Source organism: Mesocricetus auratus, unplaced genomic scaffold (genome assembly GCF_017639785.1).
Source record: "Mesocricetus auratus isolate SY011 unplaced genomic scaffold, BCM_Maur_2.0 Super-Scaffold_100010, whole genome shotgun sequence".
In the NCBI taxonomy this organism is placed as follows: domain Eukaryota; kingdom Metazoa; phylum Chordata; class Mammalia; order Rodentia; family Cricetidae; genus Mesocricetus; species Mesocricetus auratus.
The window spans coordinates 48,242,987-48,270,212 of NW_024429194.1; the positions used below are offsets into that span (position 1 = coordinate 48,242,987).

A 27,226-nucleotide genomic window follows, 5' to 3' on the forward strand; every position below is an offset into this window, starting at 1 on the left:
ACCTTGAAAGCCTAGTGTCTGCATCAGGACCACAGCTAGCCAGGCTCATGGGTTGAACCCAGTCACAGCAGAGGCAGAAGCAGGTGAGGGCACCCTCCCCACCCCGGCCTCACTCTGGAGACTGGGTTTCTTCTAGTCCTCCTGCCTTCCTTCCTTGCATAATTCACTCCTCTGTGTTCTTTCCCTCTCTGTATACGGGTCCCGGAACCACCTGAACTACAGTTACCACAAGCAGCTTTTACAGCGCCTACCTTGCACCGGGCACTGCTTAAAGCAGCTCCAGGGTGGCAGTTTGCTCATAGGCAGCTCCCTGAGAGAGACTGTCATTTGCACTTTACAAAACAGGAGATGAGCAGACATGGTGGCTCATGCCTGCAATCCCAGGGAAGGTTTAAGCAGGAGTATAGCCCCAAACGTGAGGTCAGCCTGTGCTTCACAGAGAGATCTGTCTCGGAAAACAAACGAACGAATGAACAAGAGGAAGTAAAGTTCAGAGAAGCAAAAAGGCCCTTGCACACGCAGTTCGTGGAGCCCCTCGCACGAGCAGTATATGAAGTCCCTTGCATAAGCAGTATGTGAAGTCCCTTGCACAAGCAGTATGTGAAGTCCCTTGCACGAGCAGTACGTGACAGAGCCATATCTGAACAAAAGGGATCCAATTCCGATTCTGCAGCCAGCTTAGCTTGTTAATATCTTCCTAAATTCTATTTTATTATATGTATTTGTATTCTGCCCTCACGCGTGTCTGAGTACCACATGCATGTCTGGTGTTTTCAGAGGCTAGAAGGGGGTGTCAGATGTTCATGGAACTTGTTATAGACAGTTGTAAGCTGCCAGGTGGCTTCCGGGAATCAAACTTGGGTCATCTGGAAGAGCAGTCAATGCTCTTTCTTTCCTGCTAAGCCATCTCTCTAGTTCCCCTATTAATATTTGTGTTTGGGTACCTTTTCCTTTGCTTCTTCCTCATAAGTTATATTCCTTAAGCTTTTCTTTGTTTTTTTTTTCTTTTTGAGAAAAAGTCTCACGATGTAGCCCTGGCTGGCTTAGAACTCTATATAGACCAGGCTCCTTCACACTCAGAGACTTCCTCTGCCTCCTGAGTGCTGGGATTAAAGGCGTGCACCACGACTCCTGGCTCTCTCCAATGCTTTAGGCTTGTTCCCTTAGAACTCTGGGTCCTATCTACTTCTTGTACAATTATCTTAGGAGCCTGATCATGAGTGAGGGACAGTTCTGGATATTTGGTTGAAGAGGAGCTGAAAACTTAGTGAGGCAGGTGCCATACACCCCTAATTCTAGTACTTGGTCTCAGCCGAGGCAGGAGGATCATCAATTGGAGGCAAGTCTGGGCTGCAAAGTGAGACCATGTACAAACAAACAACAAAACCAGAGAATAAAACAAAACATGGTAACCAAGTGCATTCCTTCAAGATATTTATTAAGTAGTTGCCAGGGGAAAGAGAATAGTCTGTCTTGGAAGGTGTGGCCACTAAGAAGTTATCCAGCTGCCAGTGGATTGCCAGTCACACAGGTGGCTGCAGGAAGCTGCCCTGAGAAGTCACATGTGAGCAAAGGCTTGACACAGGCCGGGGAGCTGTCTGTGAGGGTAAGCCGGGTCGGGAGAAGGCCCGGTTCTTTTCCATTAGCCCCTGGTGCTGCCAGCTTCCTTTGGGCTACAAAAGTGCCCCATCTCTCGTGCTAACCAAGCAGGGGACCTCACAGCCCTTCCTACTGCTACTGTGTTTTCTCCGTCCTTTCAGGAGAGAATTTCTAAAAGGGTCTACTTCTGTTTTCTGCTAACGCTCTTCAACCTGTCATGTTTTTCTATAAATGGAGACACCTCCCCTATAAGTTACCAGGGATCAGTAGCCAACATATCATGGCCTTTCATACTTTACTCCGGCTTTTCTTTTAATTTAAAAAAATACACACTTGGGGGATATATATAAACATACCTTTTGTAGTTTCTACATTTTTAAACCTTTGTTTTATTCCGTGTATTTGGGTGCCCACTGTGTGTCTGTTTATCCTGTGTGTACAGTGCCTATGCAGACCAGAGGAGCCCCTGGGACTGGAGTTTCAGACAGTTGTGAGCCGACATGTGGGTGCTGTGAATTGAATCTGTATTTATACTCTGAAAGAGCAGCCAGTGCTCTTACCACAGAGCCATCCTGCAGTCCAGTCACTCCAGCTGAAAACCTTGCTGTACTATCCACACAGTCACAGAATGCTTTCCCTAACTTTCATTGCATGTAAGGACTCTGGTTTTTGCCCCCCCCCACACACACAACACCTCCTCTCGCTACAAATTTCTATCAGCTAATGTTTTGACTATGTTAGTCTATTTTACGTTGCTATAATAAAATGCCTGAGATTGGGTATGTTATAGAGCAAGAGATTTATTTGCCTTACAGTTATGATGGCTACAGGCTTCAAACAGCATGGAGCCAGTGTCTGGGTGGCAACACCCTAGCTGTATTTGTGGGTCCACCTCAGGTCAGAAGGAAACTGAACAATCTAAAGCTTCGTTTAGGAGAGGAGAGATGGCAGTCTGGCCAGTTAGAAGTAAAGAGAAGCATGCATGAAGCAGGGCGTGGTAGCTCATGCTTGTAATCTCATCATTCAGGAGGCTGAGGCAGGAGGAGTGCCGTTGAGTTCCAGGCCAGCTCAGGCTACAGAGTGAGACCACCACCCCTTGTTTAAAATTTTAAAAATCTAAGAATTTTAAGCGGAATGATGTTTAATTCCATTGGAAGCAATCCCTTCTTGTCCCGCTGGGCAGAGGTGCTCCTGGTGTAGCTTGGAAGTAGGGTGTGATCTTAGTGATGCAGACCAGCCTGAGTCCCAAGCCTGAGGACCACTGTGCTGAAGATGCAGAGAAGATAAGAGTGGGTTCCTGTGTTGCTGGCCCACTAATTAAATCCCATTTATTGTCTTAAAATGCTGATTTATTTTATATGAGGAGGGCAGTGCATGCATGCTGTGCACGGCATGTGTGTGGAGGACAATCCATAGGAGTTGGGTCTCTTCTTCCAGCATATGAGTCTTAGGGATTGAACCCTGGTCTTCAGGCTTGCCAGCAAAGGCCTCTAGACATTGAGCTGTCTTCCCAGATCAATTCTGGGCTTTTATGAGAAATGACATGCTTGTGTGCTAGACCACTGAATTCCAGGTTTATGCAGACAGAACCATCCTCCTCTGCATGTCTCTTGTGCAGAGCTGTCTTCTCTTTCAATTGCCTGCCTTGTAGAAACCCTCAGGACAAATTTACCATCATCTTCTGAGCTATCATCGAACCTTATGTGTATTCCATCTAACACTCCATTAGACTATAGGCTACTCCAGGGAAGCATGTATTTTGAGAAGCAGAGAGAGAGAGAGAGACAGACAGACAGAGAGAAAGAGATGCAATGAATCTTTTTCTGTCCCACCAGCCAGCTCCCAAATAATAAAATGGAGACTTCTTTTTTTTTAAAGATTTATTTATTACATATACACCAGATTGAATTGTAGATGGTTGTGAGCCACCATGTGGTTGCTGGGAATTGAACTCAGGACCTCTGGAAGAGCAGTCAGTGCTCTTAACCTCTGAGCCATCTCTCCAGCCCCAAAATGGAGACTTCTTATTACTTATGAAGGCCTATAACTTAGGCTTGCTCCTAACTAACTCATAACTTATTAACTCATTTCTATTAATCTACGTCCTGCCATGTGGTGTTACCTTTCTTCAACCTGGTACCTCCTGTTTTCTCTCTGTGTCTCCTGGGGTCTCCTCTGTGCCTCTACTTCCTCTCTCTGCCCAGAAGTCCCACTTGTACCTCCTGGCAGCTTTGGGCATTTAGATCCTTATTAAACCAATCACAGTGATCTGTCTTCACACAGTGTACAAATATCCCACATCACAGAGAGATACAGTTGGCACACTGGGAAAAGGAACATGAAGGGGGTGCAATGATACCCCCCAGTCCACCTTCAGGATACTGACGTGAGAAAAGATGGCATGTGCTGGGATGTAGCTGCTCAGTGGTGAAGTGCTTGCCTAGCACACGGGACGCACCAATGCTGCATAAACACACACACACACACACACACACACACACACACACACACACACGAGAGAGGGGGGGCAGAGATTCATCATTCTTGTACAGGGTCCATTTTCTTTCATAATCTTCTCTATATTTCAGTTTTAACATATGTGCTGCCAGAACAAGTCTCCTTGAAAAGAATGTTAACTATTTTGTGTTTCTAGTTCTCAGATTGTTGAATGAATCAATAAATAGATTTGGATGAATATTTTTATATCTAGTTAGTTTTGGACTCCCACTTCTGGTAATATCCAGTGACAATACTCACAATACTGATAATAAACCAGTTAACTCAATACTGCATACATCAGATCTTCTCAGTACATGTTGACTCTCTAGAGACAGAGAAGAGTTAGAAGTACAAAATATGAGGCTTGGAGGCTCTGAGGAGATGGACTAAAATAAGAATGGCTTACGAAAGGTATCAAGAGGAACAAAAAGATGTCATGTCACCTTCAGCAAAAGTCCTTCTTGAGTTGTTTGGTTCTAGGGAACCTAATTGCTTGGGATGATAGGTTTCCTTCTCGAAGACAAGCACCATCGCTTTCTCCCAGAGAGCTTACTTTCAAAACAGTGAAAGTTTAAAGAGTAACTCTAAGGTGTTGTTAGATGCATGTCCCTAAAACATTAAGATTTGTTAGTAGGAGACATTATCAACTTTCATAAAAGCCCTGACACTGCCAGTGTTATCCCACAGAACTTCCAAAGGCAATGGAACTGTACGTCATTGGTGGGGGGGGGGCATTAGCCATGTGACTACTGTGCCCCGGAAATGTGAGACTGAAGGGCTGGTGTTTTAGATTTAATCCCTTGAATTGAAGTTTAAGGGCTAAGGATATAGCCTTGCAGTGGTAGAGCACACTCCTAGTATGCACGAGGCCCTAGATTCAATCTCCAGAACCAGCAACAAGGACAAAAAGAAACAAAGAGATAGATCAAAATATATAGCACTTTCAATACCAACGTTGGACAGTGCAGGTCTATGTTTTATGTGCCCAGCTCTGGTCAGGAAATTTTCAGTTACACTTAATAACAATTCCAAGATATTAGTGGCTTAAAGTGGTATAGAGGTTGGTTGGTTTTATTTGAATGTTGTGGGGGTTGTCTGAATGTGTGAGTGCAAGTATCCTCTGAGGTCAAAGCCGGGGTTCCAAGTGGTTGTGAGATGCCTGGTGTGGGTGTTTGAAACTACTAGAAACTGAACTTGGGTCCTCTGCAAGAGCAGTGTGGGCTTTTACCCGCTCACCTATCCTCCAGTCCAAGTAAAAAGTTTTATGTCTCTCTCCCACTGTGTATGTGATTTGGTAACTCTGTCCTATATTTCCCCATCCATGGCTCATTTTGAGTGCTTCTGGCCCGTGTAACCCAAACAAAAAAACAAAGCAAACCTAGAGAACCTTGCCCTCTTATCCAGGAAAGGCTTGGCCCAGAGATGACACTGACCACTCCCTCCCACAAGCTGTTGGTGGAACAAATCATGCTGTCCTCCCCATGGCAGGAAGTACCTACGATCCAGAAACAGAACTTCTAAAGGAACAATACTAATGGCTAAATGTTACTAATCAAATGGAGTACAAGTAACTATGTTTTTAAAAGCTAAGTGCATCTCTAGCAATGGTCTCGACAAAAACTATGGGAGGAAAAATGCACAAGCAGCAGGAAAGCTCATTTTACAAAATCAAGGAGTGAAGGGAAAGTTGATGTTTTTAGAGCTGCACAATAATTTTTATTAATCTTTTTATTAAAGGAGGAAAAAGCACAAACATAGTTTATTTTCCTCTTAGAATTAAAGAGGGTAATTTTTGTTTTTGTTTTGTTTTTCAAAGCTGGATTTCTCTGTGTAGCCTTGGCCAATCTGGAACTCACTGCCTCAAACTTAGATTAGCCTGCTTCTTGCCTTCTGAGTGCTGGGATTAAAGGCATTCACAACCACCACCTAGCTGAAGAGCATAAATTTGTTAAGTTAATTTAAAAAATGCTTTCATAGAAAATTGTAGTCAGAGTTTCTGTTCTCCCTGGTCCCGCTGCCCTTCAGTCCCAAATAAACATACAGAGACTTATATTAAATCTAAACTGTTTGGCCAATGGCTTAGGCTTCTTACTAGCTAACTCTCTCTTAATTGTTAACCCATTTCTATTAAGCTATGTACTGCTACAAGGCTGAGGGTTACCCCTAATCCAGCATGTTACTCCTTAGGCAGCATGGTGTCTCCTTTGCTGCCTCTCTGTGTCCTCTCCCCAGAATTCTCATCTCCTGGCCTCATCTGCTTGGCTACTGGCCAATCAGTGTTTTATTCATCAACCAATAAGAGAAACATATATACAGAAGGACATTCCCCATCAGAAAATAAAACAATTCCACCTATTTTTGCAGCAACAGGATCTTATAGAAACACACCCCCCCCCGCCCCCGTGCGATCTGTCACAGCTCTTCAGGGGTCATGCTCAAGAATCTGAAAGACTAGCTGTTCTAACTTCCAACTAGGAATCTTGGCTGTCACTCTCCGCATCATCCAGGAGGCAGAGGAGGTCACCACTCTGGTGGGGACTCAGTCTGTGTTCATGGGCAGGTAAGTCAGCTGAGGGCCCTCAGTCCTTGTTCATGGGTTGGTAAGTCAGCTGAGGGCCCTCAGTCCATGTTCGTGGGTTGGTGTGTCTTCCTGAGTCTCCCAAAGCAGCAGCAGTCTGTGCCAACCACGCAGTGGCCCAGCATCCAACCAGCTCCTTTGCTTTGGGACAGCCTACCCCCGGAAGGAGTGTCTCTGGCTTTCTCTTACAGCTGTTCCTCCATGTGGCTTGTCCTGGTAGCATGCAGCAGAATTGGAGGTGTGGTGGGGAAAGCCCAGGCTTTGGGGACAGAGTTTGTGCATCAAATCCTAGCTACTTATACCTGATTCTCCGTAAACTCTACCATGTCTTAGTATTGTTAAGAAGATTATGGAAGATTATATCTGCAAACTAATAGGTGCACAGAACACATCTGTTTCACATGATGCTTCCTTTAGGGTGTTGTATGTGATACGTGGAGTTTCCTCATTTAAATGTGCCCAGATCAGAGCATAAGCTGCTCCTTCTTCTTGTGGGGCATCGTCTTGTCTTAGGTTGATAGATTATATAATTAATTCACCTTGTACTTACAAGAACCACTTTCCACTAAGTCATAGCCTTACTTAAGTTGGAGGCATTTTAAGGCCAATGTGTAAGAATTTAAATGGGATTAAAAACTGCTAGGTATAAGTATTGTTTTGACTTGCTGCTGAGTTCTCTGAGTCATGATCCAACCTGAAACATCAGTTGCCTCTTCAACAGTAGAACAGTCTACAAGTCTGATAGAGCTGTGCTTACAAGAAAGACCTCAGACGCTCGATACAGTTAGACCCCAGCTTCGCACTTGAACTCCGGCAGCTGCCTTAGAGAAATTACTCAAGTGCCGAGTCTCAGTTTCCATGTATACAGCAGAATAATAATAGTGCCCCCCCCAGTGAGTTGTATGAGTAAGTTATGTATTTTCTCTGATTTATTCAAGCAATCAACAAAAATCCTTGACCAGAACAGGACTGACGTCTGAATCCTTTACCATACCACACAACTGGCATTTCCCCTAGGTTGAATAAGATCTGTTCTTTGCACACATATTCTGCCAGCCCCGTCCAGCCCACACTGTTTCATCTTGCAGGTGCGGTGGGCAGACTTTGTCCAGTTGCTTGCTAATATACACAAAGGCAGCTTTTTTGGGGGTCTATCTGCATGTATTTTTTTCCTTTCTTTCATCTCAGACACTGGTTGGACAGTTACCATTTTAAAATTCTCTCTTAATTGGTTCCTTCTTCTAAAGGATACATTGTGGTCTCTGGTTTCTAGGCTACTATATTTCATGAGATGTCTCCTTGATGAAGTAATTTGAGTTTTCCAGGCATCCTCAGGAGGCACAAGTGTCAGCAGTGTCTCCTGCTGAGGGTGCTGTATGTGCACGTATGTCTTGTGATGCCACAGAGCTTGAGTTACATCTCTGGAACTCTAGTGTCTGCACCATCAGTGGAAGCTTAGGTTCCTCATTGCTTTTGCCATCACTGCAGACAATTAGGACTCGGTAGCAGGTGATAGACTGAAACTCAACTCTAGCTAGCAGCTCAGTGTGGCCTCCTAAAATCTGGGAGGACTAAAGTAGTGATGCATCCCGATAGCCAGTCAAGAAGGGAGAAACACATCCCTGGGGATCATCACAAATAGTCCCAAGCAAGTCTATCCGTTGACAACTTTATCCAAGAGACCACCTTCCTTGGAGACCTCTCTAAGCTACACTAATCCTCCCCTGTCACGGAAGTCTTTGGGTTGGGAGGAGTTACAAGGAAAACAAGTGTGGCAGGCCTCAGCAAGCACCAGCTCCGGCTCCAGAATTTTCCAGATGCCTGTCTCTCAATCTATCCTGTAAAGAAATGGAACTGTTGGCCCAGGGAATTTTCCAAATGGTTGAAACTGTTCTGAAGGACTCTTCTCACGCCACAGGCTCACGGCTGTTTGTTTAGGTAACAATAGCAGCAATAGCCTTCCATTGCATTCTCTTCATGTATTATATCTTTGCCTTGAACATCATATTTTAAATATCCCAGGTGACAGGAGAGAGAATAAAGACCTCCGGTCTGGAATGGAATAGGGCACGAAGCTTCGCAGTAAGCTGACACAACCAAACAGTCCTAAAAGGGAACCAAGAATAAACAAAATGAAAAGGAGTGAGAGAGTACAGATTGAGTAAAGAAAACTTGTTAAGCACTGCTGCAGTTACTGATGGAACTCCATATTTTGGTTTCTTAAAAGGTAATAAAAAAGGATTACATCATCTTAAAATAGTCATTAAAATTTTATTTATTGTTACACACGTGGGTTGTTATGTGTGTTTTGCCTGCTGGTATGTCTGTGTACCATGAAGAAGGTGCTGCATTCTCTGGGACTGGAGTGACAGGTGGTTGTAGCACCTCTGGGTGCTGGGTATTCAACCTGACCGTGTGAGAGAGCAGCCAGTGCTCTTAAGCACTGACCATTTCTCCAGCCACAAAAGGTACCCCCACAGTGTGGTGGTGTAACCTTTAACCCCAGCAGATGGGAGGCAGAGGCAGGTGGATCTCTGTGTGTTCCAGACAAGGCTACAGAGTGAGACCTATCAATAAATATTTTGAATTGTCCCACTTTACAACTCACAGCTGAAACTCACTACATCGGGGGGTGAGGGGAGGGGGGAGCCACTGCAAGTTTTAAAGTGACGCACGAGAAGCGCGGGGACAGTGGCCGTGATGACTGGCAAGCGGAGCTCTTCAGTTCCTCTCTCCTTCCTCGTGGACATCGGTGTCTATTTAAAAGTCCCAAGTGGATATTTTTGTGGATCTACCAGGAATCTTCATTCTGAGGAACCACTGCTGGTTCCCAAGTCCTAATGCCCCAATTTACATTTGACTGTTCTGAAAAGTGAATTTTTTTTAGCATAAATCCAATCCAGGGGAGAAGATCTGTAGGCCTCCGGTGTCCATGTGATCACAGATCTTACTCTCTTTAGCTCTAGTGCTCTCCAGTGTTACAGATCCCACACCGTCTTTTAAACGCTGTAATTGCTCTAGCTTTACCCAGTCGTGGTTCAACCGGCTTAGGGATATGGCATAGTCATTCCAGTAGAGGCTAACCCTGCCTCCTCCCTCCCACTGCTGCCAGAATTGAGTTTCCATTGTGACCGTTGTGTCTCCAGATAGTAGTTCCTTGTGAAAGCTCCGTGTAGGTCAGAAAGCCTCAGAGGGGTGGGGTTCGCTCCCTCCCTTCTGGCTGCTTAAGTAGGACAAACCTGGGGGTGGAGAGACAGCTCAGTGGTGAAGTGAAGAGTCCTTGCTGCTCTTGCAGAGGCTCCAGGCTCTGTTCCCAGCACCCACATGCTGCCTCACAACTGTCTGCCACTGCAGTCTAGGAATCCAATGCCTTTTTCTGGCCTCCTCAGGTACCAGACTTTGCATGTGGTGCAAATATATACAGGAGACCGTACACTCATAGCAAACAAAATTTAAATAATTTTTTTTTGAGGCAGGGTTTCACTGTGTAACAGCTCTGGCTGTCCTGGAATTGGTTCTGTAGACCAGGCTGACCTCGAACTCACAGAGAGCCACCTGCCTCTGTCTCCTGAGTGCTGGGATTAAAGGCATGTGCTGCCACCATGTGACTTTTTTGGGGGGGGCGGGGTGTTAAAATTTAAATAATTTTTAAAAAGTAGGATGAGTCTGTAACAACAATAGAAATAATAGTAGCACTCAGGTCGACAGGCATTCGAGGCCGTTCTCATTGTTCTTATCTTTGACAGAGTGTTCGTGTAGCACACGCTGGGCCGTGGGTTCAGTCTTCAGTTCAAGAGGGAATGGCCTCTTGGATAGCTGTGTGAGGGACCACCTTTCACTTCAGGGATTGTGGTTTGAGTTCATCCTGCTCTCAACTAGGTAGTCTGAAATGGCACAAGTGAACAAAACAAAACAAAACAAACCCCAAAAACCTCTCTGCCCTAGAACATGTTTTGCATGGGTAACACCATGATTACATTGCTAATTCTAATTCCCATTGTGCATTGTCAAGATACAAACCTAGGTGTTTCATAAAATGCTCTGGGGGAACAGCTATAATTATAAATGTTCTCTGAAGACAAATTATTGCTGAAGAGCCAGAAAGCAGACCTCCTTGATGCACAGACACCCTTAAATCATTACAGTCAGAAATAGAGATCCAAGGGAAAGTCACAAAGAACTGGGGTGCACACACCAGGGCTATGCCAGTGGTTTGCACCCAGGAGACACGGCCAACCTGCGGTTGCCAACCGGGTGGCCCAACCACAGAATAGTTATTATGGCTTGGAATCAGGCCAGGGACACCTAAAGGACTGCACGTGGTTTCCCTTTAACTCTCTCTAGATTACTGTCCCTTGCACTTAAGGCAGAGACTTAGTATAGGAAGTGCTCCCCAGACACAGAGGGGTGTCTGTTCTTGGCTTTGGGGGTGTCCTGCCAGGCTTCTGTGCGTGCCAGCAGACCCCTTTCAGGCTACGGTGGATCTGGGAAAATCATCATAGTACCTTTCACTCCTTGAGATTGCCTGAGAAGATTCACCACAGGATGAAGAAAGGAGCAGGGCCACTTCAGCACCTGATATCCCACACCCCAGGAAACCTCTCAGGCTTTGGGGAAAGGGGGCTGCTGGTCACTGTGAGCCCTGACATGTCTTGCCAGCTAACAGAAAGGGCTACCTAGCTAAGGCAAACGGCGTCACTGAAGCACTGTTCCACCAGTGTTGGTAGAAATCCTCACAGGCTGTCACTCAGGAGCCTACTACAGCTCCAGGAGTGGAAGTAGCAGCCTCGGGCATCCTCACCTCTTCCCCAGCGTAGGAAATGGAGTTCTGAAGAGGCTGTCCTAGGAGTGGTAGACCCAGGCCAGAGGTGAACAGTCTTCCCTCCAGCAGTGGTCACGTGTTGGTTCTGGGACCACTTACTTACCTGCAAAGATCTGGATGACCCCACCTTTTCTTTTCACCAACATTTGTTAAACCCAGCGAGGTAGTGACTTTTCCTGTAGGAGGCTGAAAGGTCACACATTTCTGGCTTTAGCTTCACTCCTGAAACTGCAAACAAAGACTCTTCTGTAGGGAAGAAAAGAGAAAAGCACCAATATATTATTTCTCGAGATCTTTCACAGTACATATATGTTGTCTGCTTGTTGTAGCATCTGTTACCCAAAGAGATGTCAAAAAAGGCAGACTTAATAATAATTTATACCGTCTCAGGGGTGACTTACTTTACCAAATCTTTAATAGTTGTCAAGGGCTCCCTGTTTAATTCAGTTCAGTGCATGTCTGCCAAATGAACACCAGTGGGTGACATTGGGGAAGGATCTGGAACCCATGGTGAAGAGTTAGAAGGTCATACCAAGGAGTCTAGACTGCAGTCCCAACGTGGCAGTCCAAGAGCATCACGTGGGGCTGAATACACTGTGGAAGGTTAAAATACTGTCCGATAATATTAGTCTCTCAACCTGTGGCAGTTTGCAGTTCCAGAGACACCTGTGTTTATTACACACCCACTGTCTGTGAGTGTGCTCAGTAGAGTGATGGGCCAAGGTCTTCAGTTAAGGGGCTCAATTTCATGAGGGGAAAACAAAACTTCCCAGCAGATTACTATGAGTTAAAAAACGTGAACACACACAAGGCGCCTTCCACAGTTCCCAACAAAGGAGCCTCGGGTCAGCAAGCATGTGACAGTACTTGCCTACAGAATCCTTGCTTTCTTTTCTAGGCTAACCGTCTGCAGGAACCCGGGTTGCTCCAAATAGCTCAATATGTATGAAAGACAGAGATCCTGTGTTTAGAACACCAAAGGCACATAATGTCTTAATGATACTCCTTGCTTGGAGCTGTTCACACCCAACAAGAAGAAAGAAGACGTGCCATCGGCCCTGCCTTGTTTGGCCTGGACTTCTCTGCTTCGATGCTGTGGGAAATCTGTGTTCCTGACATCTTTGGTTTGGAATTATAGGTTTGCCAGGCTGGAATGGGGAGAAGGATACGTTTTTGCTGATCCCAGTAAGACATTTGTCACAGGGATGCTAGCATATGCCCTGTGTACTCTCCTTTAGCTCACAACATAGCATAAACAGTTAAATGGCTAAAGTGAACAGTGTGTACTCTTTACAGACAACACTGTAAATTTAAATACAAGCTGATTTAAGAGTTTGTCTCTACGAGAAATCTCATCAGACCTGGGAGACTGTGGCATGAAAAGCTTGGGTTTCCCTGAAGCTTCTTTGCCCCTCAAAAGTAGGGAGGGGGATGCAGGGGGAGGGGGAGAGGAGGGGGGAAGGGTAGGGAAAGAAGGAGAGGAGAGGGGAGGAAGAAGGAGAGAGAGAGAGAGAGAGAGAGAGAGAGAGAGAGAGAGAGAGAGAGAGAGAGAGAGAGAGAGAGTCTAATCAAAAGATTCAAGTTGGCCTTGGTTACTGCCAGACTCCGTCCTCACTCACCGTAAAAGAAAGCAGGAAGAAAAAGACAGGAAGGGAAGGGAGAAGAGGGGAAGGCAGCAGACGGCTCTCTCTCAGTGATCTCGGCAAGGAAAGCCCTTCCACTCCCGTGACTGCTCATTAGCTTAGGGAATCTGACAGTGTAATTATCGCAGCTGCTTTGCGCTTAGAATAAATAAATATGAAAGTGGGTGCTCAGAAGTTTCTGAGAAGGAAATTCAGTCATCTAGACTGTCGGGGAGACAAGTTTACTTAAAACTTTTAGATTCTTATGTGTTTGGATCACTTCAGAGGAGATAATGAGATAGTTGCCTCTCAGTCTAATTGAGTCCCCCAGCTCCTGGCAGCCGGCTGTCACCCCTTTCAGACCCCGCTTTGACTCTCTTCCTTAGAAATCGGATCCCAGAGTCTCCGTTTACTCTCCCCACGCTGATAACCTGGGGAAGGCCGGTGCACTGGAGTGCAGAAAGTGACTTAATGGGATTGGGCCTGAATAGCCTTCACAGGAAACAAGATAATCAAATCTCCCTTGTCGGACTGGCTAAAGGAGAGAGCCCGATTACAAAGAGCTTGGAAATTAAACCAGCCTTGCAAAATGTCCTGCTCTTCCCCCATCACGTGGACCCTGTACAATTCATACACATCACCCGTCCATCTGCTAAAACTGCTAACTGTGTGCGGTTATTCAGAGCACACCCTTCTGCACGAGAAGGCCAAAGTCTAGCTCATGGGTGTGCAGGGCAGCTTCATATCTTCAAAGCCCAAGGGTCACAGAGCAACTTAAATGGGAGTTGCTAACTAACTCGGAGTGCACTTAGCACTCAGACTCGGGCAAGGCACACACACACACATCTCCCATCAAAGCAGATAATCTTTCCTTTTAAAGTTAATTAGTGCCCATTTGTCTTTCTCCATCTTGCCTCTCCCAGAACCACACTTCCACAAACCCTTGTATTCAGTGAGCCCAAGGTTTCGTAACTATTCAGGATAAAAATGAGCCTAGTGTTAACCGACTGTGCAGGTATTCAAATCAAGGCTTATGAAGGCCAGTGATGCATCTGGTTTTGGGGAAAGGGGGAAAAAAGAACAAGAAAACATTGGCCTTTAATTCTCAGCCCTGAGCTCAGAACCCTTGTGCCACTTTGGTCTAACTTATTCTTCAAACAAGAATATGATACCACCAACATTAAAAAAAATTCTGAAAAGGAGGGGAAATGATCTAGAACCTTTTTATTCTCTATTTTAACTTTTGGTTTTGTTCATATGCAAATAGCTTTCATAAGTAGAGTAAAATGTGCCATTTTGTATTCCTGGTTTTGGTTTTTGAGTCAGTGTCTCACTGTGTATTTTTGGATGGTCTGAAATTTGCTATGTAGGCCAGGCTGGCCTTGAACTCACGGAGAACCACTGACTCTGTCTTCTGAGTGCTTGAGTCAAAGGCATTTGCAACCATGCCAACTGGCTTTTCTCTTTTTCCTTTTCCTCCTTCTCCTCTTTCTTCTCTACCCGTCTCTCCCTCTCTCCCTTCCGTTTTGAAAGATGGCATTGCTATATGGCCCAGGTTGCCCCCAAATGCACAGTCTGCCTCTCGATGCGGGATTGAGGATGCACACCCTCAGGCCCACTTTCCTGGTTTTGTGTATCTTATGTCCTACAGAAGTGCTCCCACCACACTGCGCGCTCCTGTGAGCAGTTTTAAATGGCATACAGCACTGTGTACCCGTCAAACACATCAGCGTTTATTCAATCAGTTCTCCAGTGCTTAGTACTTAAACTGTCTATTCTTTCTTTGTAACTTTTAAACCATCATATAGACCACATTTTCACTCATCTAGGTTTGTAGGTTTGTGTTTGATTTTTGAGACAGGGTTTCTCTCTGTAGCCCTGGCTGCCCTGGAACTCTCTCTGTAGACTAGGCTGACCTCGAACTCAGAGATCCACTTATCTGGGCCTCCCAAGTGCTGGGATTAAAGGTGTGTGCAACTAACTGCTTGGCTTGTTTGGTTATTTTTTTTAAGCTACTCAACTGTGTAGCCAGGTAATTTCAGGGATAAAAGTATCTCCATTATGAGGGTTTTGTGTAGCTCCCGATACATAGTGTTGGTTGGATCTGATATTGATGAAAGCCACAGTCACCAATTTACGCTCCCATCAACAGAGAATCATTTGATTGCCACATCACCTTCTCTGGGAGTCACTGGGCGAAAGGAAAACAGAACGAAACAACCTCTAACCTAACAGTTGTTTGGTTTTGTCTACCCCCACAAAAACTGTCCTCCACATGGCCGTGTGCTGTTTCTGCTTCCTCTGGAGTAAATTGCTATTTTATTTCTCCTATTTTCATCTGCTGCTTATTTTTCTTGCAAAAACAGTTATAGAGTGAAGCAAGAGCAGTAACCATTCCTGAGTAAGAGATCTTAAGACCCCAGGGTGAGCCGGGCGTTGGTGAAGCACGCCTTTAATCCCAGCACTCGGGAGGCAGAGGCAGGTGGATCTCTGTGAGTTCGAGGCTGGGCTGGTCTACAGAGCGAGTTCCAGGACAGCCTCCAAGACAATACAGAGAAACCCTGTCTCGAAAAACAAAAAAACAAAAAAACAAACAAAAAAAGACCCCAGGGTGTTTGTAGATGCTATCATAAAAGGAAACAGTGAGTAAAATAGCAGATACTGGGACCTCACTGCTCAGGGGAAGGTGGCACTGTGAGTGTAATAATTCCAGCCTAGGTTGAATGAAGACGGTAGAAGCTGTGACGTATCGGCCTCAAGATCCTGCCAGGGCTACTCAACGCTAGAATGGCACTGAAGAATCTTGAGGGACATGACAGGTAGGGACACAGCTTAGTAAACAGTGCTTGCTGAGCGTGTTCCAGCTCCTTATAAACCATGTGTGGTACACCTGCCTGTATTTGGAAGATCGGAAGTTCAAGGTCATTCTTACACAGTAAATTCAAGGTTAGCCTGGGGTACATATGACCCTGCACTCCACCCATAAAATTTTACCCCATTTTGCTCCTTTGATTGCCTTGGTCCTAACCACTAAGATTCATCATCTTTTTTTTTTAGGGTTTGTATGGGTGTGCATGTGATGTGTGCGTGTGTGTATGTATATATGTGTGATATATGTGTGTGATGTGCATATCTGTGTATGTGCATGTGTGATGGGGATGTCCTTCTGTATATATGTTTCTCTTATTGGTTGATTAATAAAACACTGTTTGGTCAATAGAGGTAGGAAGATAGGAGGGACTAGGAGATGAGGAGAATTCTGGGAAAGATAGGCAGAGAGAGACCATGAAGAAACACCAGGAGGTAGAGACCAGGAGGATAGGACATGCCAGGCATTTTCTGGTAAGATAAGGCCATGTAGAAACACATAGATTAGTAGTTATGGGTTAATAATTAAAGACAGAGATAAGAAGCCCTAGTCATTGGCCAACACTTTTATAATTAATATAGTGTCCATGTGTTTATTTGGAGTTGAAGCAGCTGTGGGACCAGGCTGACAGAAACTGCAGCAACACATGTGTATGTGTATGTGTAATGTGTACCTGTGTGTATCTGTGTGTGTGTGTGTGTTTGGCATGCCCATGTGTACACACACAGAAGCCAGTGAAGGATGCTCGGTGTCCTGATCAGTTACTCTCCACCTTAGTTTTTAAGACAGGGTCTCATTGAGCCTGAAGCTTTTTGGCTAGGCTGGCTTGCCAGCAAGCTTCTGTGACCCACCTGCCTCCCAACTATCCCCACCCCTGTGATCCACCTGCTTCCCTACTGAATCCACCTGCTTCCCCCACCTCCCATGATAGGGTAACAGGCCATGCCCCACTTTTGCATGAGTGCTGGCGCTTTTTGTTTTTGTTTTTGTTTTCTCTGAGACAGGTCTTCTCTGTGACAGCCCTGGCTGTCTTGGAACTCTCTCTATAGAGCAGGCTGGCCTTGAACTCACAGAGATTCGCCTGCCTGTTAAAGTACTGGGATTAAAAGTGTGCACCACCACTGCCCATCTGAGTGTTGGGATTTGAACTCAAGTCCTCATTCTTACACAGAAAACCTCATGCTCATTGAGCCATCTTCCCATTCCCCCATCCCCTAGCTCATTATTATTCAAGGTCTACTTGCAGTTATCCTGACTCTTCATAGTGGCATTAGCCTGGTTTCCTCTGAACACTCTGAGCACTTTGCTATGCCAGCTGATCTGTAGCTGTTCACGACCAGCCTCACTGATTTAAGGACTGGAGGCTCTTGGAGGGTAAAGTCCACGCCTCACTCATTGTTCTGTTCTTCGACATCACACCTCAATAGTCACTCAGTAAATCTTTGATCAATGAATAGGAACATAATTTTCCCACTGTGTTAGAAATCTGACTTCATGCTGTATCCAGAGTTTTGGAGACAAACATTGGAAGAATTTCAGAATACAACCATAAGACCCAATGACTGGAAAAGTGGGAGATACAAAATTTATATTTGATATGTATGTGGTGGTGGGTAGTTAAAGAAATTAAACCTAAGGCTCAGTGGTAGAGTACTTGCTTGGCATGTGTGAGGTCCTGGGTTCAATCCCCAGTACAGAAAGAGAAGGAAGGGGAGGGAGGAAGGAGGAGGAGGAAGGAGCAGGAGCTCCACTTGAGACGGTAAAACACTTGCTGTGCAAGCATGAGGAACTGAGCTCTAGCCTCAGCATTCATCCCTGTAAAAGTCATGGTGGCAGAGCTTGTAACCCAGTGCTGGAGAGTCAACGGCAAACCCCTGGAGCATGACTGTAACCAGTTCTAACAATCCGGGAGCCCCAGATCCCAGTGGCCTGTCTCCCGTCTCAAAAACCAAGGTTGACAGCTCCCGAGGAATGATAACCAGGTCAACGTCCACATAGGCATCTCACACACACACACACACACACACACACACACACACACACACACACACACGCACACACACACGTTCAAAAAAATAATTACAGAAATCTAGGCAACAGAAGTGACTTTGAACAGTGACGTGACATCACAGGATCACCAACTGTATAAAGACATGACATTAAAAGAAAACTTGAATTACTTTTTGGAGCGAAGCAAAATATGGCTCTGGTGTTCACGGGGCCAGTAAGAGAGCTCTCAGAGCAGAGGAATGAGAGGGTGGAAGGAAGCAGGGGAAAGTGTTTTGAGCTCTTCCACCCTTGGGAGCTCGTAGCATATTGTGCCTAGCAAAGCATGTAAAACACGGCAAGCTTTTAAACTTCTGGGTACTTTTTTTTTTTAGATGCCGACATCTATTTTAAAGGAGAAAGGGGGATTTAGTCCAGGAAGGGCAGGAAGAAATGGTAGAGACTGACTCAAACCTGGATTAGGATAGAAAATGAGACAGACAGACACACAGAGAGACAGAGAGCCAGAGAGAGAGAGAGAGAGCCAGAGAGAGAGAGACAGAGACAGAGAGAGACAGAGACAGAGAGAGCCAGAGAGAGAGAGAGAGAGCCAGAGAGAGAGAGAGAGAGCCTTTGATCTTGGATGTCTTGACGACCCAGAGCCGTGGCCCGTGGCTTAAGGACCAGACACTTAAATCATGTGGCATTTACTGACCCAGATAAAAAAAATACTCTTGTGCATCAGTGTGTGTATTAAGAATGGCGGGCTTCCAAAATCATTCTTAGCTTAGTTTGACGGCTTCCTGTAAGAAATGAGGGAGCGTCTCCAGAAGGGGCAGCTTAATGATTTTCTCCTCCCCCACCCCCAAATCGCTAACTGGTGCTCCCTTCTCAGAGCCCAAGTTCACGCTGAGGGCAAAGGGAATTAAGCAAAGGGGCGGAACCTGCAGCTGAGACTAGAGCCCTGCCAAGGGCCTAATTTTAGGCCCTTGCTGCCCCAGCTGACAGCCTGCACTGCTGGCTTGGCCATGGGGACCACAAGCGCGGCCGTGAGCTGGTGCCCAAGTGGGGAGGGCTGCTCCCCGGCCATCTGCAAAAGCAATTAGTTTGCTGATGGGTGTGTTTTGAGAGGGACTACCAATAATTTCTCCTTCAACAAATGTTTCTTCAGGTGTTCAAGAGTCAAGGAGGGAAAACGTCAGAGCTTGGCAGACATTCCCACAGGCTTGACATTCTCACATTGCTGCTTTCCCGCTTAGCAGAGATCTCCACATGGGAACTAATCCTGGAATTCCTGGGTTTTCATGACAAATCACCTTTGATCAGTTTCCTCTGGCTCTAAACTTACTGCCACAACCCAGGGAAAGTGTGGTTGGAGACTTGGCTTGATGAAAATGGGCACAGATGGACAGGAGGCTTTGATTTTGTGGGACATTTCACAGCAGCCTTCTGTGAGGATTTGGGCTGTCCCCTGGTCTCCACTTACTTTCCACTCACAGGTTTCATGCTTAATTGTCTTCTTCAGAGGCCAGACAATAAGAGCTGGCATCTTCCAGATCAAAGGGGAAACAGAATATATTTTAAAGTGACAACTCTGTTATCCTGCGACCAGAATAAACTGATGTAAATATAAGCCCCTAAACCAGTCCATGCTGAAATGTTTCCAGAGAGCACAATCTCTCTAATTACAACAAAGTAATTCTCCTCACACACCACTCAGAAGAACACATCTTAGTTTTGCACAATTCTCACGCCTGCGGCAGCCCACCTCAGCAATGGAGATTTTTCTGTCCCTGCAGGTTGGGAGCTGGGTTTATTCACTGGGGCTCTCTGTCTGCAGAGCAGACTGCTAACAATGGTTTTTTGCCAGGGGCAATGAAAAAGCAGGCTGAGGTGGTACCCAGCCTAGGCAATGCGGCCCTTAGTGGAGGATGCGCCCTTGGTCAGGGCCACTGTTGTGAAGATACACAGACAGCTTGGGGGCTTCTCTCCATTTCCCTCTCCAATACCTTTGTTCTTCATAACCTGCTTGCCTCACAACCTAATGTCGATCTGTCCTGTGCACTTCCACACCTGCCCCAAGCACACGTTCACACACACATGCATGCATGCACATACACACGCAGTCGCACCCCTCTTCCCTGTCTCTTGGCGCTGGCCCTTTCATCTTCTCCCTCAGGGATTGGAGATGTCGCTGCAGGAAGTGCTTGTCCGCCGAGGCAGCAGCCAGCAGAGCCCTGTGGCTTTGACAAACCTCATTTAATTGGGAGGAAGCCAGGAGAATTTGAAAGAACTGAAACATCCACGAAACTCCTTTTATCAGGCATAATTTAAACTCTGCATGGAAAAACCCCTATATGTATAAAGAAAAGTCAACTTCCCTCCTGCTGCGAGCACTCCTCATCTCCCCCAGCACAGGCAGGCTCCTGCAAGATTCCATCTTTTCATTTTTCTCAAAGTGTCAAAGTAGATTTGGGCTCTGCAGCAGGGTGAACAGAGAAGGAATACAGATTGTTCTCTCTCTCACCCATACACACACACACACACACACACACACACACACACACACACACACACCTTTAGATAGTGTATACACCAGAGTCTGTCTGTCGGTTGATAGCTTTGCTTCAGATTTCTAGGGAGAATCAAAACCCAAGTTCCTAGGGGCACACCAGTTTGGATAGTGACTGTTGCTTCCTAATTAAAAAGCTGGTACCCAGAAAACCTTGAAGATCCCAGCAGTTCTCAGTGTCCAGAATCATAGACTCCACAGGAAGCCAACAGGGAACATTTCTTTAAGGAGAGAGTTGTGAGTGGGTGTGTGTGGAGCCAAATGTGCACAAGTATGAGATGCTGTAGGGTTAGGCATCCTGAGAGGGAAGGACTGTAGTCACAGACGAGAAAAAGGAGAGCATAACAGGACAGGCAGGGTGGACCCACGTGAGGCATGGGTACCAGGAAAGGGGCGGTGCCACAGCTCTGCCGCAATGCCCTTCATCTGACCCACCAGCCCAACCCTGTCTCTCACCTCCTTGCAAAACCCCCACCAGATTCCCCTCCAGCCTCCTCCATGGCTCCCGAATTATCCTCATTTCTCCATAGTCGCCTTGAGCACATGCGGCCCCTGAACATCTGTGGCCCATTAGAGCAGATTTTAGCTGCTCTGATATGATTTGTGCTAATACGTGTAGAGGGTACCCCGTTTCCTCTTCATCACCTTCTTTTCCTCCCACTCCTTAAGATCCTCCAGGCCAAGGACAAGTCTCTTGTTTTCCTCAACCTTTTATAGCAATCCATGTGCTCTTGACACTTAATGGCGGCTTTAATAAATTCTAATGGCGGCCTCTTCTCACAGGGTTAAGTAAGATATTAACCTCAGATGCACGATGATGGTTATTTTTGGAGAACTTAACTGGCTTGCTTTAATAATAAAACCCCTCCATAATCCCAAACTAAGATATTTGTGCTGTTTCACAACAGTGTCCGAGGTCCAGGGAAGCGGTGCTTCGGGAGCCTGGCAGTTGGGCAAGGCTGTGCCTATGCCCCCTGGCCGGCATTAGCCCTGCACCCCAGTGCACCCATCCCCACTCTCACCCCACGTCCCCCCATCCCCTCTTCCCAGGCTGACCCCCCAGGCCTTCCTGCTTAGCTTTCTTTTCTTTGGCTTAGGACTTCAAACGACGATTTTCCACTGAGTGGGGATATTTTCAAAGAAACCTCACCTAAGGATATTCTCCCCAGCCCGCCCTCAATAGCCCAGGCCTTGACCGCACCACCCACATCCTTCTCAGAGCCCTTCCTGGCCACAGTCTGAGAAACCCAAGTAGAGCTCCTGCCACGTGACCCCAAGGCAGATTTCAGATTTGGAGGATGACTTCAGGCGCAGGCAGCCAAGGCTGGTTTCAGGGTAACCCGTGTTTGCAGTGGGCGCCTAGCCGGGGAGGGCACTTCCCTTCCCCCAGCGCCCAACCTCCCAGCTTCCTTCTGCTGCATCATGTTACCAGTCAAGAAGGGTCCATATCTCCTTCCTGACATATCCGTGTCACCTCTCGTCTTACTCTCTGGAAGGGAGAAGCAGCTTGTTAGAAACTTTGGTTTTGCTTCTCCTGGCAGATGCTCGCTAAAGCAAACACCTCAGAGGCAACTTTCATCTCCTCCAATCTCTAAGCCTATGCTTGTGCGTGGGGAAGGTTCGCATCATTACAAGAAGGTCCTTGTCACCTTTGCCTACCCATGCATCCGGGGTTTAGAGAATCTTACTCAAAGCTCAGTAGAGACTGGGTCCCCTTGCTTCTTTCTGGAAAGCAAATTAACCTCTGACTTCACTTCTGGTTACAAACTCTATGATTCTCCAGTGTTGGGGGAAGCCAGGCAAGATGAGACTTGGTGCATATGTGTGTGTGCGTGCACACACACACACACACACACACATGCACATACACACGCACACTTACCATCAGGAAGCTGGTACAATTGGGATGGCAGGACACTGAAATAATCATGAACAAGTGCTTCCTGTGCTGACACGCGGTCCCTAGGGAAACCTTTTAGCATCTGGGAGGCCAGGTCTTCAGCTTCAGGAACCCCACCTAGCCTGGAAAAGCAGAGGGAAGGAGCAGAGCTGCTCTAGAGGCTGTGATTCTGGAAGGGGGAGCAGATAAAAACGGAAGAAGTGACAAGGCTTAATATGACTCAAATAGGTCCTTTCTGGGCCACCAAAACAGATGGCAAGTGAAAACTAATAGCCCAACATCAAAACTCCTACCTGGCCTGTCACTAGGAGGAAGGGAGACAGTGTCTCTGTGTGCACACAAAGGACACAGATTTGTGATTCTAGAGACAGAAGTATATAATTAAGGCTTTCTCTTGGAGGGACACTGCAGCCCCCACCAAGCAGGAAGGCCCAGGTGTCAGGGCATTCCAGGCTCTGGGTACCAAAGACAGGAAGCACAGAGTCCTGATGGGGGAGACAATCTGGAGAGTGGAGGCTGGGTGGAAATATCTATTAACAGGGGTTCTGAAGCTCAGGCCCAGGGTTATCAGCTAAGGCATTTTCTTGGTTCCTCTGGAGATGGAGTTAGGCAGTGACAATAATCAAGTACCCAACCACGTTGTAGAAATGACACATCCTCAAGATGAGCAACTATGTTTACTGAGCAGCTGTCACATGTTAACCAATGACTGGCTATGGAGGCACCAGGCAAAATCAGCCCACCAAGCTGTCACACAAACACACTAAAGGGGGAAAGGGAAAGGCCCTTCTCAGTCTGAAGGTCTGAGGTCTCGGCGTTAGAAGGTCTGACCTTCGGGAGGTAGTAAGGTTATGGGGGAAGAGCCTTCTTGATGGGCTCAGCACCTTCATCAGATGAACTCTGGGGGACCCTTTCATTTCTTCTACCATGTGCAGACATGCCAAGAGGCCATCGTGTATGAAGCCCAGAGCCCTCATCAGACATTAAATCTACTGGTGCCCTCATCTCAGACTTCCCGGCCACTGGAATCTTCTTGTTGATCATAAATTATCCAAAGTATTTTGTCATCCTAGGCTGAGTTATCCATCTAAAATACTGTTTGTTCTAACAGCCCAGGTCCCTGACCTGGAATGGGAGGGCATGTTCAGGACTGGAGACTGACATCCTGCATTGAATTGCATGGCCACAAATGAACCAGTCAAACAAAACCTAGAGGAGGGACATGCGCTTCCCTTGGACACGCATGATGCAAGGATCCTGGAGGTCCTGTCCTACAGTTGTGATTTGTCTGATTTTTGCATGAGATTTGCATAAGAAACTTGCAGGTATCTGATTCCTAAATATAAATCTGTCTGTACAAACGGGTTATTAGTCTCTAACTCCAGAGTAATTGTTCCATAGACAAGGTAAAGATGTTTGGAAATTCCAGGGTAGGAACCTGCTTACTTGCTGTGGCCTGAAGGAGGACTGGTAGGTTGATCCTCCATGCCACATGCCCTGTCCATCCTTTGTGATTGTATAAAACAGTAGCTACTAACTCAGCACACATTTTGTATATATTATATTGTTGTTCTCAGAGGAGCAAGACAACAGTTTTAACTGCACACCCTGCCTCTGAGTATAAGAATCTCCTTCCTACATTGTTGCTACCAACCCTCACAGTGGGGCATGAGGCTGCCTATCATAAATTCATCTCGGTCCTGTGCTTTCCCTTGCATCCACAGAAAGGAGAAAGCTAGTGTTAAAGTGGCCACTTTTCTAATGCTCTCACTTTAGGATGTGACAGACACCCACGGTAGGAGACATCCATCAGCAGGAAGAAACAACCATTAGGGAAGCTGTCCTAGAATTGCCTGTCAGTCTAAACCATGAATATGTACACGCTAGGCCCTCATTAAAGAGATAGACATTAAACCCACAGCAAGGTCCATTTCTAGCCCCTTGCACAATTCATCCCACCTCTGTAGGAACGGTGCAGAAAGGCTGGAGATACCTCAGCTGTTCTAGACTTACCGTTCTTGCAGCGTTTGTCTGTTGTAACCCTGTGCAGCAGATGAATCCTGGTTCCTCCACTGACTTTCTGGCTAACCCTGGCCAGATGACCTAGTTCTCCTAAGCCTTACTTCCTTCCTGTTTGACACCAGAATGTCACATTCAGAATGAATGTAACAATATGTAGCCCCTATCAGGGCACGGTGGGCATGCATCCTATGTAACGTTAGTCCTCCACAGAGCCAAGAATTGTCTCATGTGCTAATACAGGCCAACCCTGTCTAATAGAATTTCTACAACAATGGAAATGGTCTATTTTTACTCAGTCCAGTATGGCAGGCACTGTTCATATGTGGCTGTTGAGCCCTAGGAATCTGGGTAGTGCAACTGAACAATTTACGTTTAATTTGGGACAGTTTCAGTTTGAGAGCTGTACGTGGCTAATAGCGACTGCAGTAGCAATGCTACGGATATTACTTCTTGCTCCAGGAACTAAGCAGGGAAAAAAGGAAGTCTAAGCAAAGGCCAGAAGCACAGGAACGGGCAGAGGCAGTCGGTGACACACGGTCAGGAGAGTCAGGTGACACAGAGAGTTCAAGTCCTGTTCAGTGCTAAGAGAAAGACTTGGGGGAGAATGTGTGACAGCAGGAAGCCAGCGGCCGAGTCATGACAGTGGCAACAGCAGCAGCATAGAGTATTGAGCTGCTTTGTGGTTTGGGTTTTAAGAAGCCAATTGTGGGAGGGAGGGGAGCTGTGGAACAGCGTGGAGATTCAAGTATCTCTAGGCAAGGTTCAGGGGGCCCAACACTCCCCCTGTTACTGTTTGAGCAGGATTACATTTATGTCAGTAAGTTGAAACAACTAAAAATGGCACTGCTCTGCTTAGAAAATGGAGCTGACCCAGCTCCTACTTAGGATGTCAAAATCATGTCATTGATATTCTAGGAACTCCAAGGAGCACTCAAGGTTAGAACGAGGTTCCTGCCAGCTTTGACATAGTTTTTGAATGTGTATCTTAAAATCATTGGTACCCAAACCCAAAAAAACCCAGAAAGTGAGTTTTCATTTGCCAATGCCACTCAATTAAATGGCTTGTAGTAAAAATAACTTGCCGGGGAGTGGTGGCATACACCTTTACTACCAGCATTTGGAAGGCAGAGGCAAGTAGATCTCTGAGTTCGAGACCAGCCTGGTCTACAGAGTGAGTACCAGGACAGCCAGGGCCACACAGAGAAACTTTGTCTCAAAAAGCAACAGCAATACAACAAACAAAAATATTAAAATAAAATGTCATGATAAAGTGATAAATCTATAGTCTGTTGTATTTGCTTAGCAGTAATTGTGACAAAAGTTTGCACATCCCAAAGGATATAATAAACAACAGTTCCTGGGAACATGCCTCTGAAATAACCCTGGGGGCAAGGAGGAGGACAGGGGAGGCATTCTGTGCTTAGAAAATAAGAGCATCTTGGGGGCCTTGTCTCTCCCAATAAGAGATCACCTGGCAGTCTGTGGCTCTATGTTTATTCTTTGTACTCCATTTTTTTCACTCTAAACTTTTAAAAGTGTACAAATGGTACATATGGCACAATCATGCCACATTTGGTTAGATTAAATCACTCTGCATATTCAAAGACCAACATTCCAGTGTTCAGTTGGGATCTTGGCTGGGAAACTCTTTCCTTCTCCCCACCTGCAGGAGTGTTTTTCTTTGACATCTGAGCTCCTTTACCCAGCCTCTGATGTTTCGCTCACTGCCCTTTTTGCCTCCTCACTGAAGCAAAAAGAACAGAGCCTCTGCTAATTACTCTCAGATCAAATAATGCTGGTTATTGTAATTGGTCATTGTCCGAAAACACTGAGTGCCTCTTCACTCAGAGCTCCCTGGCTCAGTGTAGTTAGCTAGCTATTCCCGGAATGTCTCTATTATCTGTTTTACTTTGCAAAAGAAACTAGGGATTTGTTGAAAGCTGGTAATAAAAGTCTGCCCTGGTCTGAGCTGAGACCATGTTGAGAGGCCCTGGGAAAGCATGGCCTCCATGAATCAAGTCCTCCTTCCAATGGCCACTCAATGATGTTATTTGGTTTCTGTCAGTCAGAGAATAATAAACCCACCAGGTTTTCTTGGAGGCCAACACTACTGCTCTCAGGGCCTGGGGCATGGCTGAGGGGCACAAAACAATTTTAATGACCAAACTCACTGAAAGTAAAATGGTTCATAAAGAAAAACTAACACCCTCCTGGGGGGCTGGCTCTCCCAGATGCTTCTTCTGGGGCTCAGATGGAGGTGCTGGGGGCTGGCACTCAGCACACTCCACTGAGGTCTGTGGAAGCATCTCCCTTTCTCCCTGGTCAATGTGGTACTTACCTGCTCCAGACAATCTGCAGGCTTTGAGGCTTAGGCAGCGGGAACCACTCTGAAAGGAACACAGAGAAACATTAAAACCGAGAATAACCTTCCAATTGGTTGCCAAAAATATTATTAAAATTCCAAATGCTCTTCTTGGCTTGGAGTAAAAGAGGATTCTAGAAGCAGGCAAGCTAACTACTGACTTTTAAAGCCTCCTCTCGGGATGTTTATGATTACTGAAAGCTACTATTAGGCATGAATTTTGTGTCCTCCAGATTCGTGTGTTGAAGTCCTAACACAAAGTATCATAGAATAGGACCTTAAGGGGAAAGAGGGTCCATATGATATTCTTATTAGGGTGGGCCCTAATTTAATTACAAAAAGGGAAACTTTGGACAGAGAGATATGTATTAGAAAAGATGACACCAAGGAAGACG

The 27,226-nt window shown here is 46.1% G+C and overlaps 1 protein-coding gene across 2 annotated transcripts in view; it reads right to left on the reverse strand.

Annotated features, from left to right (window-relative positions):
• Positions 1–4,157: 4,157 nt before the first annotated feature.
• Positions 4,158–27,226, reverse strand: part of Cdk15 (cyclin dependent kinase 15) — a 96,080-nt gene continuing 73,011 nt past the window's right edge. For both annotated transcript variants that reach the window (XM_005070600.4, XM_040753539.1), the window contains exons 11-14: positions 26,808–26,856; positions 22,430–22,569; positions 11,602–11,744; positions 4,158–8,782 (exon numbers count right to left, since the gene is read on the reverse strand). In XM_005070600.4, coding sequence (XP_005070657.1) covers positions 11,635–11,744; positions 22,430–22,569; positions 26,808–26,856 — 299 coding nt within the window. In that variant the 3' untranslated portion in view covers positions 4,158–8,782; positions 11,602–11,634. The remainder of the gene's footprint in view (positions 8,783–11,601; positions 11,745–22,429; positions 22,570–26,807; positions 26,857–27,226) is intronic.